Source organism: Marmota marmota, unplaced genomic scaffold, assembly GCF_001458135.2.
Source record: "Marmota marmota marmota unplaced genomic scaffold, marMar, whole genome shotgun sequence".
NCBI lineage: Eukaryota > Metazoa > Chordata > Mammalia > Rodentia > Sciuridae > Marmota > Marmota marmota.
In genome coordinates this window covers 273,547-289,983 of record NW_026000137.1, presented here as the reverse complement: position 1 = coordinate 289,983, position 16,437 = coordinate 273,547, and the positions used below count along the sequence as shown (strand labels likewise).

The 16,437-nt window shown below is 48.8% G+C and overlaps 2 protein-coding genes across 19 annotated transcripts in view; one reads left to right on the top strand and one right to left on the bottom strand.

Annotated features, from left to right (window-relative positions):
* Positions 1-9,316, top strand: part of Rnf32 (ring finger protein 32) — a 38,031-nt gene extending 28,715 nt beyond the window's left edge. For all 4 annotated transcript variants that reach the window (XM_048785427.1, XM_048785426.1, XM_048785425.1 and 1 more), the window contains exons 8-9: positions 7,781-7,948; positions 8,648-9,316. In XM_048785427.1, coding sequence (XP_048641384.1) covers positions 7,781-7,948; positions 8,648-8,896 — 417 coding nt within the window. In that variant the 3' untranslated portion in view covers positions 8,897-9,316. The remainder of the gene's footprint in view (positions 1-7,780; positions 7,949-8,647) is intronic.
* Lmbr1 (limb development membrane protein 1) overlaps positions 4,283-16,437 on the bottom strand; it is a 125,513-nt gene continuing 113,358 nt past the window's right edge. For 9 of the 15 annotated variants that reach the window (XM_048785407.1, XM_048785412.1, XM_048785416.1 and 6 more), the window contains 2 exons: positions 13,849-13,976; positions 12,245-13,654 (listed from right to left, as the gene is read on the bottom strand). In XM_048785407.1, the coding sequence (XP_048641364.1) occupies positions 13,325-13,654; positions 13,849-13,976 (458 nt within the window). In that variant the 3' untranslated portion in view covers positions 12,245-13,324. Of the gene's footprint in view, positions 7,813-8,793; positions 10,647-11,416; positions 11,556-12,244; positions 13,655-13,848; positions 13,977-15,180; positions 15,666-16,437 lie in introns of those variants that run through there. The other 6 variants (XM_048785422.1, XM_048785423.1, XM_048785415.1 and 3 more) reach the window with 5 other exon arrangements.

The window sequence follows — 16,437 nt, the reverse complement described above, 5'->3', positions numbered from 1 at the left end:
AAATTGCCAATTACTAGGAGAAATAAACCATGTGGCACATTTGAAAGGTAGGTAGATAAATGTTGGAGAAATGGCAGCTGAGCTTCCTGTCTCTAAACGGCCCCTCTCACTCCTGCATCTCAGGGGCTTCCAGACTTTGAGATCTTAGAAGTGTGACAGAAATCTGGGGCTTCAACAAGTCCTACCAACTTTTTATTTTACCAAACAGGAGTTGTATAAAACCCAAACACCATATACTCTCAGGATCATTTAGTAAAAGAGCCTTCAGCCTGGCAGGTGGCAAGGCCGTGCCCGGCCCTGCACACACTTACCTTCACCCATGTTCCAGCCTTGACTTTAACTTTCCTCTGCTGCATGAGAGTCAACACTTCTGTTTGCTTCACTTAGGAATTACTGGTTTGGGTCAAAGATAAATCACCTTCAGGGAAAAGGAAGTACAGCCAATAGAAAACGGGAAAGAGGATCATAATCTGTGTGATAGTTTTAACACAATAAATTAGGAAGAGTTGGTTTCCTTGTTTCCCTGCTAGGAGGGATGTATGACGCTCCATATTAGATCAGCTTGGGCCATTCTGGTTTAATGATTAATTTACTTTACTTGTAAAAGAACTGTGGTTTTTGCATCTCTACTCCTCTGTTCCCAGGAGAGTCAATGGTCTTTTCTTTGTTTTTCCATGTGTCTTTCGTGTCAACTAATAAACACAGGGTTCATCTCTGTACAAGTAAGAATACATACCCTGGGACTTTCTCTTCCCATAAATAGGCTTTAAAGTACCATTCGCACATTCCTAACAAATCAGCCACCACAAGATGATGTGGTGCTACCACACAGGTACACCCACAGTCAAGTGTCAGAGAGGGCGCCGGAGCTGTCTGGGGAGGACAGGCTAGTCCCTCACACTTAGGCAAATCTTGGGAACTCAGATCAAAGAGGGCTGGAGAGGCCACTGGAGCTGTCACACTAAGTCCTACCAGCAGTGTGTACAGAAAGCCCAGGTTGCCCAGAGCCGGTGGCTGGTCCTTGAATGCCTCTGATCCTTATCTGGGAATTCTGCTAGCATATGTCATGTAATTGAGGCATGGTCTTTTATTGCTGCAATTAAAACTTCTCATGCATTATGTTATCTCCACCCCAGCTAAAGCCAGGACCATTGTTTGAAAGGCAGGTCAGCGATCTGTCAGGTGCTGCACCGGCTACAGGGGCCACGGCTCCCACCCTCCAGCCTGGGACTCCGCTGGCTTTTCATTTCCATCTTACCAAACACCATAATGGTCTTGAAGTTTGTTCAGTCCTTTGACTTCCTTTATCACATAGAGATGGCAAACATTCTGTTGCTAACTTCAAGTGGCTCCAACCAGCAAGACTGGAAGGATATTAAACCAGTAAGAGCTTATCACCTGATTCATTGATATGCTGTAAATTCCAGGCTTTTCATTTTGCTTTTGAGGGCAGCCATAAGTCAACACATTAGTAAGCAATTTGCTGACATCAAGATGGATCACTCAGGACAGCCTCCTGAGCAGACAGAGTTCACCTGGAATTCTGCTAGTAATTTTTTTTTTTAATGTTTAGCCAGTATGTTATTTGTAAATGACCAGTAATTGCTTTACATATCAATGGCCCCCCAACTCTTGGTTACTTAATTTATCAAGTGTCTGAAATAGAAGACTGAAAAAGAAAAACATATTCTTTTTAAAATTGAACATTTTGTGTTCTTATCTGTTTGTGTGGAATTCGTGATGTTGACCATAGTTTAAAACCCACTTGTCGGTTTCTTTTTTTTTTTCCCCCCTTTGGACACTTATTTCCATTTCAATTACTAAGGTCATCTCACCACAAGAAAAGTGAGAAAATAAAGGAAGAGAGAACGCTGAACACCTAAGGATCTATATTTCAGAAATGTTTCACAGTAGCCACCCTTGCAAAATTGCCTTGAGTGACTACAATAGTGGCCAGCCAATATACCTTGATGTTTAAAAATACTTTCTGGAACCCAGAGCCTTGCACATACTGATAACCATGCCCTGCCACTGAGCTGCACCCTAGACCCCAAAACATCACGCTTGCTAGCTCTGAAATACTTGGGGCTACAACAAGAGTCGTATCAGACCACTTTCAGGAGCACATCATAAACACATGCCAAAGGACTTTGAGTATATTTAATAACAAGCTAGCACCAATGTTTCTGTTAATAACCTAAATCTTTAAAAAAATTCTGACACCAGAAGTAACTTCAAAATCACCAAAGGCTCGCATCACTCCTTTCTCTCCCCCCAAGAAGGAATTCTATTGCAGTCCTTTCAGATACATACGTCCCTCTGGGGCATATATTTGTCCCTATTTTGAATCCGTCGCAAATCTGAAGTCAGAATATTTCATTGAATGCTAAGGGCCTTACACAGAGGACCCAGGTGCTTCCCTGCATCTGAAGGGCACATTTGAGAAGAAGGACACACGCAGAGGAGGACGCCCTCCAGCAGGCGAAGGGACCAGAGGGTACTGAGAGCCAAGAAGGGAAAATGCACCTCCAGCCGAGCACCGGGGTGCCTGTGGGGGACTCCCACGGCGGTCCCAGGAGTGGCGTGAGGGAGACGGAGACCAGACGGGCGTTCAAGAGCTGGCTCACGAGCCCACCTCCCAGGACCGGGGCGGGAGGTCTGGAGTAGAGCATCACGCTCACAGAAGTGATGGCAGCCTGCAAAGAGGCAGCCCTGGGAAGCACGGCGGATGGCCAGGGCAGCGCTGGGGCCACCTAGCCCTGGCCCTGTGCCCTGCTTCCACCTGCCAGCCCCCTTTCAGAAGGCACCACTTCAGGTGGCGGGGCTGCCTGTCCTGCCACACGGAAGTGCTCCCTCGAGGAGTGACTGTGGTCACAGGCCTCGGGGCAGCAGCTCCGCAGCCCCCCAGCTCTTCTGAAGACCGGCTTAGCCTCGTGTCGTTCACCACGCAATACCTGTGACAGAACCAAAGAGCAGCTTTTGACCACTACTGCATATAAAGGGAGGTTCTTTTTCTCATTTAAAAAAACGCCTTTAATTTCATAAGGGGGTGTAGGTGTTAAGTGTGAAGGTGTTCTTTGGTGAGGCGGACTCAGTGGTACTAGAGTATAAATTTACCCCACAGTGGAAAGTCCACCTAAAGTGCCCTCCTGGGCTGACGCAAGCCGCATTCTCAGTGAGGAGCTGACCAGGATTGGCTGCTCAGCGCAGCCACAGTCACCCGTACACAGACGGCTCAGGGAGAACTGGCTCTGCGGCCAGGTGCCTGCCTTGGCCGAGTCAGGAGAGGCAAGAACGTGTCGGTAAAAACACTGGAAACTGCAGGAAATAGTAAATGCCATGAGGACAGGCCAACCGGAAATCAAGGATAAAGTGGGGAGTGTGGTGTTTTAAATGAGAGGAATGGAGATGAAACAGACACCGGGCCCCACCCCAGCTCCCAGTGGATGTCCATGACCGGACCACAGCCAGGAGGCCACCCAGCCCACCTCCCAGGACCGGGGCGGGAGGTCTGGTGCTTCACTGGTGACTCTGGAAGCTGACCAGTGGGAACCCACGGTGACAACTGCGATGTGATCACACAGTTGCTGGGGGAGCAACCTAGGTAGCTCCCAGTTTGGGGAAGTGTTCAGGGGCAGACTGACCGGATTTGTTCATCAGCTGGACATGGGATTTGACGAAAAAGAGACACCTGTGGGTGACAACTGGGACCTGGACCAAAGCAACCTGAGTGTACTCTACGGAGAGAAGGAGAAGAGCAGGGAGAGGAGGCTGAGGGGCTGGGCCGGGACTACCTTGGGCTTGCTGCAAGTGACTGTCCATTGGCAATGGATGGACAACCTGGAGGTAGGGAAGAGGATTCCAAGCCGTGGGAAGCTGCAGGGCGATGGCAGGGGAGGAACAGGGAAGGTGGCATGTCTTGAGTCAGGAGACCAGCAGTGCTAGGGAGAGCAGATAGGTGGCTTATCCTGGAAGCCAGGCGAGGAACCTGGTCCCCAAGAGAGAAATGACCAGGAGTGCCGAGTGAGGAGTCTGTGTGCTCCCAGCATCACCTCCCTGGTGGGGAGGAGCAGCCCAGGGAGGGAGGGCCTGGCAGCCTGTGTAGGAGGAGAGAGGTCCAGAGCCAGGAGGGGAGAGAGCAGTGGGCGGGTGCCCCATGGGGGCTGGAAGGAGGAGCACGGTCCAGGGCCGGGAAAACAAAATGCACGCGTAAAACTTTCCTTTCTCCGGGGCCCCTCAAATTCTTGTGCTGTTTCTTATTTTCTTAATATTTAATGTTGTTCCAAGGAAAAGTTTTAACTCAGTATGGACTTTACCAGTTATCTTTAAACTGAATTATAAGCATAATTCAAACGTGGAACCACCAATATCACAGTTTGAATTTCTACCTTGTAATACAGCTGGTTCTGACCGGAGCAGCTGAAGGGCTAAGCAGACACGCGCCCTTGGTCCCTGGCGAGTGAGGCCTGGGGAAAGGGCACCCTGCGGCTGGCTCCCCTGAGCATCCTCCAGAGCATCGTTTCCCATGAAGTGGCTGTGAGGCCCTCACTTGCTGCGAGGATGTGTCGGCCCTGCCAGTCACCAGAGCTGAGAAGGGAAGGGAACGTGGGACAGAAGTCTGAAGCCCGGGACACCACTACAGTAGAAGGCGGCCTGCCACAGGGCCCCGGAGGGAGCAGCAGAAGCCACACCTTGGAAAAGACGAAGTAGGGAGCACAGAGTCGTGTGTGTACCAAACGAGAACCACGTGCAGGATCAGAGGCAAAAGGAACACCGTTTGACACCGACCCACCCGGCTTCCTCCAAATGCCTTCATTAAGGCAAGTGCTAAAGGATGCGTTCCGTAGAGAGAATTCCTGGATGAGAGGCTGAGGCCCTCGTGGTGGAAAACAGGAGCTCATGTGGACGTTGATTCTGCCCAGTGCGAACAGTGGCGCCCACCCGTTGAAGAAGAGGAATAAGGCAGGAGAGGGCCTGGAGTTCGAGTGCCCCAAGGTCCCGCACTGTCTCAGAGGCTGCAGTTTCTGAGACGCTGTGTGATTGTAAGTATGCATTTCTAGGGTGACACAACAAAAATAGAAACAGGCTTCATCTTCAAGGTGATAGAGAAAAAAGGGCGCAAAAAAATTTTAATTGAAGAGGAGAGAGGAACCAATGGCAGGACAAAGAAAACAGGACAGGTGGAGAGCGGTGAGCTTGCCGGCAGGTACGCACCCTGTTACCTGCAGACGGAACCGTGCCACGGCTGGGCTGTCTCCCCGCAGCAGTGCGGGTTCTGGCGGCAGCTGCCCTGGGCACTCTGCTGCACCACAGCCTCAGAGACCTGCCTGTGTGGCCAGGGACTCAGCTGCACGGCCGGCCATCCCGTCAGGAGGAACATCCGGGGCCCAGTGGAGCAGAGGCCAGCGTCCAGTAGTGACTCTGTGCTGTGGACGGAGAGCAGAGCTGGTGTCCACGGTCTTGCCCTCTAAGGCAGGGTCCTCCTGCCACTTGCATTAGGTTTCACCTTCTTTCAAAGGAGCCACTGGTGTGACCCCAGCAAGCTCTCACAAATGACATCAATGGCCACCCTTCAACAACCCAGCCTGAAACTGTACACTTTCCTGTGACATGAAGGGTCTGGTACAGGTAGCCACAGGCCACCCCACTCGAAGTGCTGGTGCACAGTCCTCGGTGGGTGACAGGAATGTGAAACACCCACGCAGCTCATGGCCGAGCAGATGTCAACGTATGTTTTGGTGGTGCTGATAGACAAAAGTTAAAATTGATTTTAGGAGCTTTTTTAAGGTGATTACCCGAAACTTTTAAGAGTGCATGTGGCTGGGCTATACTCCTTTGGTCAGTGGTCAAGGGCACCTCCTGAGCCATGCCATTAGAAAGTCCTCAAAATAATTGTATCATTGTTTCTATCAATCAGTCCACAGAGGTTTTTAGACGAGTGTGCGATATACCTCTGAGATGAGGAGAGAGAATAAAGTCAGGTGCAGTCCAGGCCCCAAGCCCTGAATGCTGCCACTCACTCCCGGGGACTCTGCAGCCTCCGCTCCTTGCTTTCCTCCTACTCGGGGAATCGCAGTCTTTACAACTTAATTGAAGTCCAGGAACTGCTCACGCTCCCCAGCCCATCTGAGGACCAGTTTTGGACTCAGAGCCTTTTGTGATCACAGCATCACTAATCCACCCAGGCATTTCTTCTAATGTGTGTTCCTAGGAAATCGTAGAGGGTTTGTGGGAGACACACTAGGGCAGGCCACGAGGGCAAACCTGTACCACTCTGTAAGCACAAGAGTAACAGAATCAGCCTCCATCCTCAAACCGACTGGAGGTGGCATCCCCCCGAGAGAAGGGCATATACACAACGGTTGAACCTTTGTAATTTGGGAGGTTATACCCAGCCACACCTTGCTGTGTATTTGGAGCTGCTTTGTCTGCCTGGCCCAGAAGTGGGAGAGAGGAAGTCACCTGTGAATCTGTGTGACATCTGCATGATCCTGAGCTCTGATCCTATGAACTAGCTGCACAAAACCTGCACTCGTTTTGCATCATCCTATGACTCCTGTTTATCGCCATGAGGAGGTAACAGCATGCCCTGCCACAACCACCCAGCGGTCCTCCAGTCGAGCCTTTCTGTCCTCAGACTGCTGTGCTTTTCTAGATCTTTTTATATCAAAGTGTATCACCTCATCAAAGAAGTGGGCTTGGAAGCCACTCCAGAATGCCGGAAGGACAGGACTTTCAGAGCAAGTTTCCTGTAGTCTGGGGACAGAACTGCCGCCTCTGTCCCAGTGCTGGCAGTGAGTGCTGCAGGCTGCTGTGGGAGTCGACCCCTGTGCCCGAGAGGCTGCTTAAGGGCCTCAGGTAGGGAGTGCTTTGAAACCTCGAGTTTAGAGCCAATGAGAAAAGCAGGGTGAAGTTAGTCAAAAGAAGGCCACCATCTTTCTCTTGGATTCTGTGTTCTTATGTCACACTAAATTCACCTAAATGCAACCTCTGTGAGGAGATGGCTGGCAAGCAGAGCGGTATGAACCAGCTCTGCTGGTGCCAGGAGTTGTGGCTTAGAGTAAATGGTGCCGGAGCACGATGACAATGTGACCTAATTTTGTAAAATCCTATTTCCTGTCTCCTACTTTTAATTTCAAATGCATTCTTTGCTTCTTTGCTAGAGTTTACAACCAAATAAACTATAGGGGAAGAAAATATATTTCCCCCCTACCCTCCTACATTCTTCACCTGGAAGTCTGGTAAATTAGAATAACAAGACAGATGACCAAGAGACACATACCCCTTTATGAATCTCATGTGACATGGGCGCCTTCTCGAGGACGTGAAGTCCTGAGCAAACAGCTAAGCTCGGGGGTTTTGCTAGGATAGATGAGACTGGAAAGTAGAAGGGAAAATGGCAGGGCAGAGGATGGAAAAACTTGGCAAGGCCTGTCCTCCAGGTACACGGAGCCCTCACAGGAGGGCACTCACCCTACCGCAGGGGAGGGGCAGGGGTCAGAGTTCTCCTGGACTTGCTGATTCTCCTTCACGAAGGAACACGCCTTCTTTCAACTGTTGAGCGTGTCGAGGTGCTGCAGCATCTCCGAGTAGTGTGTCCTGACCCCATCACGACATTTTTAGTCATCTGTCCAGAACGAGTGCCAGGATTTATAGTTACTGCCCAAAAAAGCATTGCTCAGACACAGACTTGAGGCAAGTTAGTCAACAGGTGGTCAGGACTCCAGGAAGCTCCTCCCCTCGGCCTGCAGTCTCTTAGGCAGCCTCTCCCCGTCCCCAGTTCATAGAGATCAGTCACCGCATCCTGTGCTCCTATGACACCAACATAGAAGAACTCTTCTCAGAAATCGATCACTGCTTGGCTGTGAACCGAAGCATTCTTCAGCAGTTGGATGAAAAGTGCGGGCAAGAGCTCACGGAAGAGGACTGGGAGAAGATCCAAGTGCAGGTAGGCTTTGGACTGCCTAGTGACCCCTGAAGGAGTGGACTGAGGCACGGGTGAGTCAGAGGGTGGGAGGAGCTCCGCAGGGGTCCTTGGAGGACTCAGGAGCCCGGGAGGCCTGCCCTAGCTGGACCTGCACCCATACGGGACGGTAGGCCTTTATGAGCCAGGTAGTGGCTGCCAGGGTCCCTTCATGGTGAAATCACTTAGATGTCGTCTGGCTGATGTGTTTGCTGAGCAACCAGAACTCTTCCTAAAGGTCTTCTGGGACTCCCCCCCCCCCATCCTCTCCTGCACCCACAGAACCTAGGGACAGAGAGAAAAGGCCTCCCATGACTCAAAGCCATGGGGGGGAAACAACACATCCTAAGCGTAGGGAGATTTAGTGGTTACAAAGACCCAAGTATTGTGAACATTTCTATTTTTATTGTCTAATTAGAAGGAACCATGTTATTATATCATTAATGCTCAGTATTTTACAAAGTAATTTTGTTTTAAAACTGCTTGTTACAAGTGGGTTACTATCTCTTCCATTTCACGTGTGTGTGTGTGCACGCGCACGCGCGCACACGTGTGCCTATAATTTGTCATCTGACAGAGTGAACTTGGTCCTTTAGAAGATTCACTCCCGGTCTCCGGGTCTGTGCATCTAGCCTGATGGGACTAACTACCTCCCAGGACAAACCTGTCCACCCTGTGTTGCAGGCTGCTCATCGGGAGATCTGCGAGTGCTCCATCTGCCTGACCCCGCTCTCCCTTGATGCACAAGCAGCCCTGGGGACGAGCAGCCACCCGTGTCCCCGTCCCCGGGCCACAGTCCTCCTGTCCTGTGCGCACCTGTTCCACCATACCTGCCTGCAGGCTCTGGAGGAGTTCTCCGTGGGGGATCATTCCCCCTTCCACGTGTGTCCTCTCTGCCGCTCCTGCTACCAAAAGAAAATTCTTGAATGTTGAAAAGTTGTATAGTTCTGAGGAGAAAACTTAAGAACTGTATTGAGTTTTGAGTTAAATACTACAGGGCCATTTCTAACCCAGTGACAACTCTTGGTAATTATAGAGAAGAAATATAATAACTATATTGCAAAACCTGCCAACCAACCTATCTAGTTTTAGCCTTTATTTATTTTAAAAAATGTCAGATTCCTTAGTTTAATCTCTTGAAATAAAATGAGGAATTCTAAAATACAGTTAGTGTCCGACCAAGAAGCTGAGAAACTGAAACACTTTTAAGTTAGAGATGTTTTCCACCAACACAAACCTTACAGTCTGTTGGTCCTAAACTTACTTTGTAATAATCATTTTATTTCGGGTAATAGGTTGCTGTTGTAGTTGAGAACTTTGTGTAAAGCAATAAAATAAAAACATTCCATGTTATTCGGTAGAGTAAGTCATACTTTAGTGACAGAACAGCACAGACGACTGTAGCCCCGACATAAGATGACCAAGCAGCCCCACTGACAGTTGTCTCTGAGGTGGAGACTGGCTGCAGCGCCCTCCTGGCTCCCTGCACAGCATCCCGCATGCTTCAGATCACCACTGTAAATCCCGCCAGGGAAGAATAACCAGGAAAGTCTGTACGTGGTCAGTACAGATGTTATTCTGAATATTTTTGATCCAGGTTGGCTGAATCCACAGATGCAGACCCCGTGGATAGGGGCTGGTTATTTACAGTGGCCAGTTAGAGTGGCATTGCACAGAGGAGACCCCACCCAGTTCCTGCCAGCAGAGCAGTGGGGCAGGCCAAGGGTCCACCCGTCAGGCCTGCCAGCGCTGCGGCTCCTTGACAGCACCCCTGGTAGATCTGCTCATCTGCTTGAAGAAGACAGACCAGGCCGATAGGTGGGGTCTATGTGCAGAAGTAGCACAGCCTGGCCCAAGGGTGGCAGAGGGGCAGGCTGCCAAGCACGTGACATGCCAGGGTCCAAACTAACCCAGAGAAGTGACCATCTATATTTCTATTTATTTTCATCTCAGCATTTTTTACTTTTGGTACATATAATTATGGGGAATAATGGGTTTCACTGGGGCACATTCATACTCTGGCATGGTTTTTTTTATTTATATGTGAATAAATGTGCATGTTAGGGTTTGCTCAAACCCTTTATTATGATGGGTATATGACATTACAAAATCTAGAGACTGATCTGGAGAATGCTTTGTACAATCAGCAGGGGGGATGCCACATCAAAGAGCCTTCACTCAGAAGGCTCAAGCAGCAGATGTGTCTCCGGCTCTGACAGGCAGGGCACTGTCCTGCAGCGAGGCCATGGGCAGTGACTGCACTGCCCTGACTCGGAACCTGCACAGAGCACCGGTGACAGCGAGCCCACTCCTGCTTTGGCTGGTGGTCTGTTTCTGTTCTTTGCAACCAAGTGCTCCCTGGTGCTACTTGCAGGCAACAGGTCCTCAGGAAAGTCAATGGGGACAGAAGTTCTGGCATTGGTCATGGGACCCCATCAGGGATGAGTACTGAGGGATTGGTCTCAGGCACCCTGTGACAGTAAAGACCAAGTAGGTGATTATGGAAAAATGGCCTTCTGGGATGGCAAGCCTGTGAGGCGTGGAAACAACTGCAGCACAGGAGGAGAAAGCTCTTCCACAGACAATCTGAGCATGACGCTTTTGGGTCCAGACACGAGGACATGCAAACCTTTACACTGCCACATCACTGTCCCATTAGGTCTCCCGGATGGAAACTGGAGCACTGGTTGAGAAAGAAATAAGAGTTAGCGGGAGGGTTCAGAGGACGCGAGGCTGTGTCCCGGGTCTCCCTGTGCTTCCTTGCCAGGCAGAGCAGTCCCTTAGCAGGCGCTGGCCCCCTGGGTCACCTTGTAAGATGAAGCCGATTCTCCTCCTGCCTTCTCCTCACACCTCCCTTCTGTCTTTAATCCTCATAATTAAGAGCCTGGCATGCTCTGGGTTGGAGGCAATTACAAAACCACCATCAAGTGCAGCAGAAAATACTTGAGAGACTAGTGGAGCTGGAGGCATTTATAACAATTAAGGTTACAACCCACAATGAGGATATAACTGTCATGAATCTTTATGAACCAAAAAAACATAACTGTACAGTGCTTGAATCAAAAATGGGTTGCCAAGAGAAACTGTCAGAAAAAGGAATTAACTCACTTGTCAAACCATAAACAGATCAAGAAAACAAAATGTCTGACAAGAGTGCATTGTATGCATCTCCACACAAATGTTGACTGGGTATCTGGGTCATTTACGTGTCTTCACTAATATGAATAAAATTGCTGTGAATACTCATGTATACATAAAAAAAGAAAAACTAGAGGGTCTTTTTAAGGATGCTGGGAATATCTGTGAAAGTTGGCCACATACTAGACCACGAAGAAGCCCTCAAAGGAGAAAGGTTAAAAGGGATGAGACCGTGTTAGACTGTCATCACATGCCTTTGAATGTGCTGCCCGCGGGCTCCTCCATCCCTGGCCTCCAGTGGGCCCATGGACTCACCAGACCTTGACTCCAGGCTTGGCCCTGGACCTGTCTGACCCACGGGATGCTGGAGATGGCGCATACTCTTCTCCCTGCCTCAGGCCACAGCTGATCTGGGGTGAGCCTGGAGAAGACCCAGTTCCAATCAAGAAATTGCCTGGCAGAGACATGAAACGCCCTCTGGGTACAAGGCCATCTTTGGGAAAGACCAGAGAGGACTTTGAGGGAGGAGGGGGACCATACAGAGGACAAGAGTTGGGCAGAGCAGGGGATGGGACACTCTTCCCACAGGCAGAAAGGCTCGGCTCATGACACTGCAGCTGAGAGCCGCCCTGCTGCTGTGCAGCATGAGGGGAGAAGAGTCGCTGGTGCAGGTGGCAGTTGACACACCCTGCCACTCCTCCCCAGAGGGGTCTAGCCACGCAATGGTCCATCATGGAAAGACATGAGCCTATGACTGCGCTGTAGCCTGGAGTGATGAAGGTGTTCTGGGATCTGATGGCGGTGATGGCTGTACAACCCTGTGTCCATATTTAATGCCATGAATTATACGCTTTAAAAGAGTGGGTTTCATGGTAGGAGAATTCTCTCTCACTGTTAGGGTAAACATGGGTAAATACATATTTTTAAATCTTGCAGTGGGGAAGGCCTAAGTATGACACAAGAAATTCATAGGATATGCAAATTTTGACATCAAGATTTATAAAGTCTTCATTCAGAAAAACATTGTGAACAAGTTAAAAAAAACTGAAAAATTAGGATAGCACTTATGATACACCAGAAAGACAAATAGTATCCATAATATATTTTCATAAATAAGGAAATTATGAAATACCAGAAGAAAAATGGGCTTAGTGTGTTTAATGATAATTCACAAGAACAGAAATAACAAGAGTTTCTCTAGTATTCAAAGTATCTGCCCTCACAAGATATTAAAAAATGCAAAGCAAAGCAATGAAATGTTTGCCTGGAGTGGCCACTAGTGTAGAAGGACTGGTGAGGCCTGTGCCAGTCACAGAGCACACTCTCCACACTGCTGCAGCAAGTGCGGGGGTCCATTCTGGAGGCTGTTCAGAACTGCCGCGCTCTCTGATCCAGGACTTCTGCTTCCAGAAAGTCATTCTGGGGAGGTATCAGCAACCCAGATGTGTGCAGCAAGGTGGGTCGGTCATCAGGAGGTTATCACACACAGCCACGCAGCACAGGACAAGCCCGCCTCTCCTGGAATGGAAGGATCCAGGAAGACAGGAAGTCACAGGTGACGCAATCCTGGGCAACCACGCGGAATCACCATGGCCCCACACAAACACTGGAGTTTAAGATGGAATGAAATTAATCAGGGGAAACGTGTTTGTGATCCAGTATTGTGCCTTCTGCAGAGTTGGACATGGTTGACATTTCCAGGACAAAGCCACACAAGAAAACTATGATTAATGTCTGACACATGAGACTTGAAGCTTGGCCAGGTGAGACGTGATGAAGATATAGAATTGAGACTCAAAACTGATTTCCTGCTCATGACAGTCTTTTAACCTACCCAACATCAATCCAAAATCCTCTTTGGAGTTGAAGAAACTCTGATTTTTTTTTTTTTTTTTTTTTTGGAAATTACACAAATGAAAGTGTCCATAAGGATAACGGAGGGCATTTTGAAGTCTCACATGAACTAGACGAAGACCATATAACTTCTAAGGAAACAACCAGCTTCAGCTATTACTACACTGTTAAAAATTTTTAAATTTATATTTATGCTATAGACGATCTGCTACAACAAACTGGACATTTAACTTAAAAGTCAAGTCAATACAGAACATTTAAATAAATGACCAAAAGTAACAGCTAACACAAGCCATGTGCCCAGGTGTACCTGGTGGGTATGGCAGACCAGTCCACTGCAGCAGGGCAGCCAGGGTCCTGGGTCGGAGGTTACACAACTTCACACAGACACAAGCCCCGCCCACCCTCCACCATGCAGGAGAGCCGAGGGTTTCCTCCTTTGGCAAGTGTGACACAGATCACTGTGGTTACTGTTTTCCAACCTGGACCACAACCCCAGGTGCCATCCTCACTAAACCGTGGGACAGACGAGGCTGTGCTGAGAAAGCTGATTCCAGGGAGGAGCCACCCCTGCAGGGCCCCTCTAGCATGGCGGTCATGGGAGTCTGCCAAGTCCACGCTGTTCTCAACCAGCAAGCAGCAGCAGCTTGAGGTTCCTGTCACAGCCTCCCCAGAGCACAGGACAGGAGACCCGGAAACCTGGGAGGCAGACAGTGGTGACAAGCTGAGTGGGGTCTTACTTTACTAGCTGTCAAAACAGTTTTCCTCCTTTCAAAGCACACTCGCCCGCACTAGTAAAGCTGGCCTGTCTCACAAGAGCCTCCAGCATCCTCAACAGGTCCCGCCCAAGACCGAGGTAATGATCCTTGAAAAATAACTGGGCCTTTTAGTCCCTTGCTTCGGTTCTTGAAGGAACCCAAGATGACAGGGCTCTGCTGTCTGTCCATAGAGGGACTCCTGGGTGAAGTTTCCTTGGCTACAAAGTGGAAGGACAGGGCCTGCTTCCAGCATTGTTGTGGGGCTGAAGGAAGTTACATCTGTGTGTGAGTCCAGGTACACACACGGGGCAGCACAGCAGCTGCACCTAGACCGAAGACACCGTGACAGCTGCCACTGACACCTTGTCATCACTGTTGGGGGTTAAAGCGGGTTCCTTTTGCAAGTACACACGAGATTGGTCTCATTTTATAATCATACCACAGACATTGATCTGCATTAACTAAGTGTCAGCTGCATCTAAGTGAAAGGACATTCACTTGAGGGTCTCAGGCCAGAGACCGGCAACCCCTCAGCTCATGGACAGTGGGAGGAGAGGCGCCTCCAGAGACTGCCTGGTCTGAACATTCCAAACAAGCCAACAGGAGTTACCAAGAAACCGGGAAGGCTGGGGCTAAACTTGGACTGGCCACCATGGCCATCCAGTTCTCCAGCTCACTGTGGTCTTACACACCTTCAGCTCTCTGCACTGGGTTCCTTTATCTGTAAAATGGGGTATTTCCTATTTTACAGGGAGGTTCTGAGGGCATGTGAGCTCATGGGTTCTGCCCCAAAGCCCTGTTATACCAGCCCCGCCTCCAAGTCTTTGTGATAAGACTCCACAGCGAGAGTTAAAACAAAAGACAAAGGGAGCCACTCCAGCCTGCACCAAGGCAGAGCCAAGAGAGGGCCTGCCGAGACCCACGCACAGGAGCGCACGCAGAGGCGGCCAGCACTGGGGCTGGCAATGCTGCAGTGTCCCTCCAGTATCCAGGCCCACTAGGGCCAGCTGCACCGCACACCTGGACTCCTAAGCTTTACTGTTAGTCACTTCACAGCAGCATTTCAAAGGAGAAGCCAAGACTTCATGACATTTACAAGCCTCTCACAACTGACGAAGCTTTCCCGAGACATGGCCTGTCTGAACCCGAACTGCCTCACCTCTGGCACAGGAGTCCTCTGCAGCCCCTCACAGCACCCGATGCCCAGACTGTCACATGACCCTTGCAGGCCCGACTTCCTCAGGACCCTGACAAGCAGGGATGCGACACCAAGGCACACCCAACAGCCAGTGACTGCTGTCTGGTTTCCTAATCGGATTTTCCTGTTGTCTGGAAAAAGGACTTTTTCCTAATTCAGTCACCTAAATTGGAAGTTGAAGCTTCTCTTGACAGGCTGGTGGAATGTGGCCTGAGTGACCCCTATAAGACATGAACAGACCATCCAGTTCTGAAATCTCACCCATCATATTCACGAGTCTTCACCATTTCTGGTTTTAATTACATTTCTTGCAGTGTGACAAGTAATTTACATATACAGTACTTTTGGTATTTGTAACATTGAATTTTGCCTAAACAATATTCGAAAGCCAGAGACCAAAACAAAAAAACAAAAAAGTCTTTACATTAGTTCTTCTTTCAAAGTAGACTCTAAAGTTGTTTTTCAAACTCAAGTTTACTATCCAGTACTAAATTGAGAAATTAACTTAGAGGTTCATGTCTAGTATTTAAAAAAAATAACACTAGAACAAAACAGAAAACACCAGCATGCAGCACACACAGCCAAAGCACACACTGAGCATAAGAACTGAGTTACTGAGTGAAGTGTGCTTGCTCATAGTGGACAAGAACCCACAGAGCCCCTGTGCACTGCCAGTGAGCCGACAGAGGCTGGCAGCGTTTCCTCTGCAGGACTCTGGGTGAAGCTGGCTAGACCACGAGCAGAGTGCTCAGTCCTAGGAAAGAAATCAGAGAAATCAAACAAAGCTAATTAGCTTCAATAACTCAAAAAGAAAAAACATATGCTTTCAACTACTGGTGTTTCATTTTTGGGTTGAAACAAATTTACCTACTAAGAACTCTACAACAAAAAGAGAGTGACATTATCCACCTCTTCCTCTACTAGACATTTCACCAGAATAATTATTGCCCTTTGTAAAACTGAAATGGAATTTGCCTGTAAATAAGCTTTAGGCATGATGGAATAAAATACATAAACTTTAGTATTTGTAAACCAAATATTAAATTACTGTTTACAAAACTTTAATTTCTAAAACATTTTAAAAGTCACACAAACTATCTTATAGAAACAAAACAATTTACTAGTGTTTCCTAACATTGCTTTTTAAAGATTATACTAGTTTTTTAAAGTTCAAAAAGTTAGTATTGCATGTATGCTCTTCCTATGTGCATTAAATACTGTGCTAAACACAGGCAAGCACACAGGGGCTTGTAAACAATGGGACTCTGTGCCACAGGCCCACGAAGTCATTACTGAAGCTGCAAGGATAGTCTGCAGCACCTGGCAAAGCCAGGCAGGTGTGGCTGCTGCAAGCAGGGGCACACATGCCTCTGATACACATGAGAGGCAGAAGACCCACACTTCTTCCCTGCCCACTGACTGGTCCCTCAGCACAGCAATGTAAGAACCAGTGTGTGTTGTGTGTGCGCAATTTCACATGAAGTCTGGTTTGGAGCAAGTCTCTAAAACAGGACGTACATAAAGCT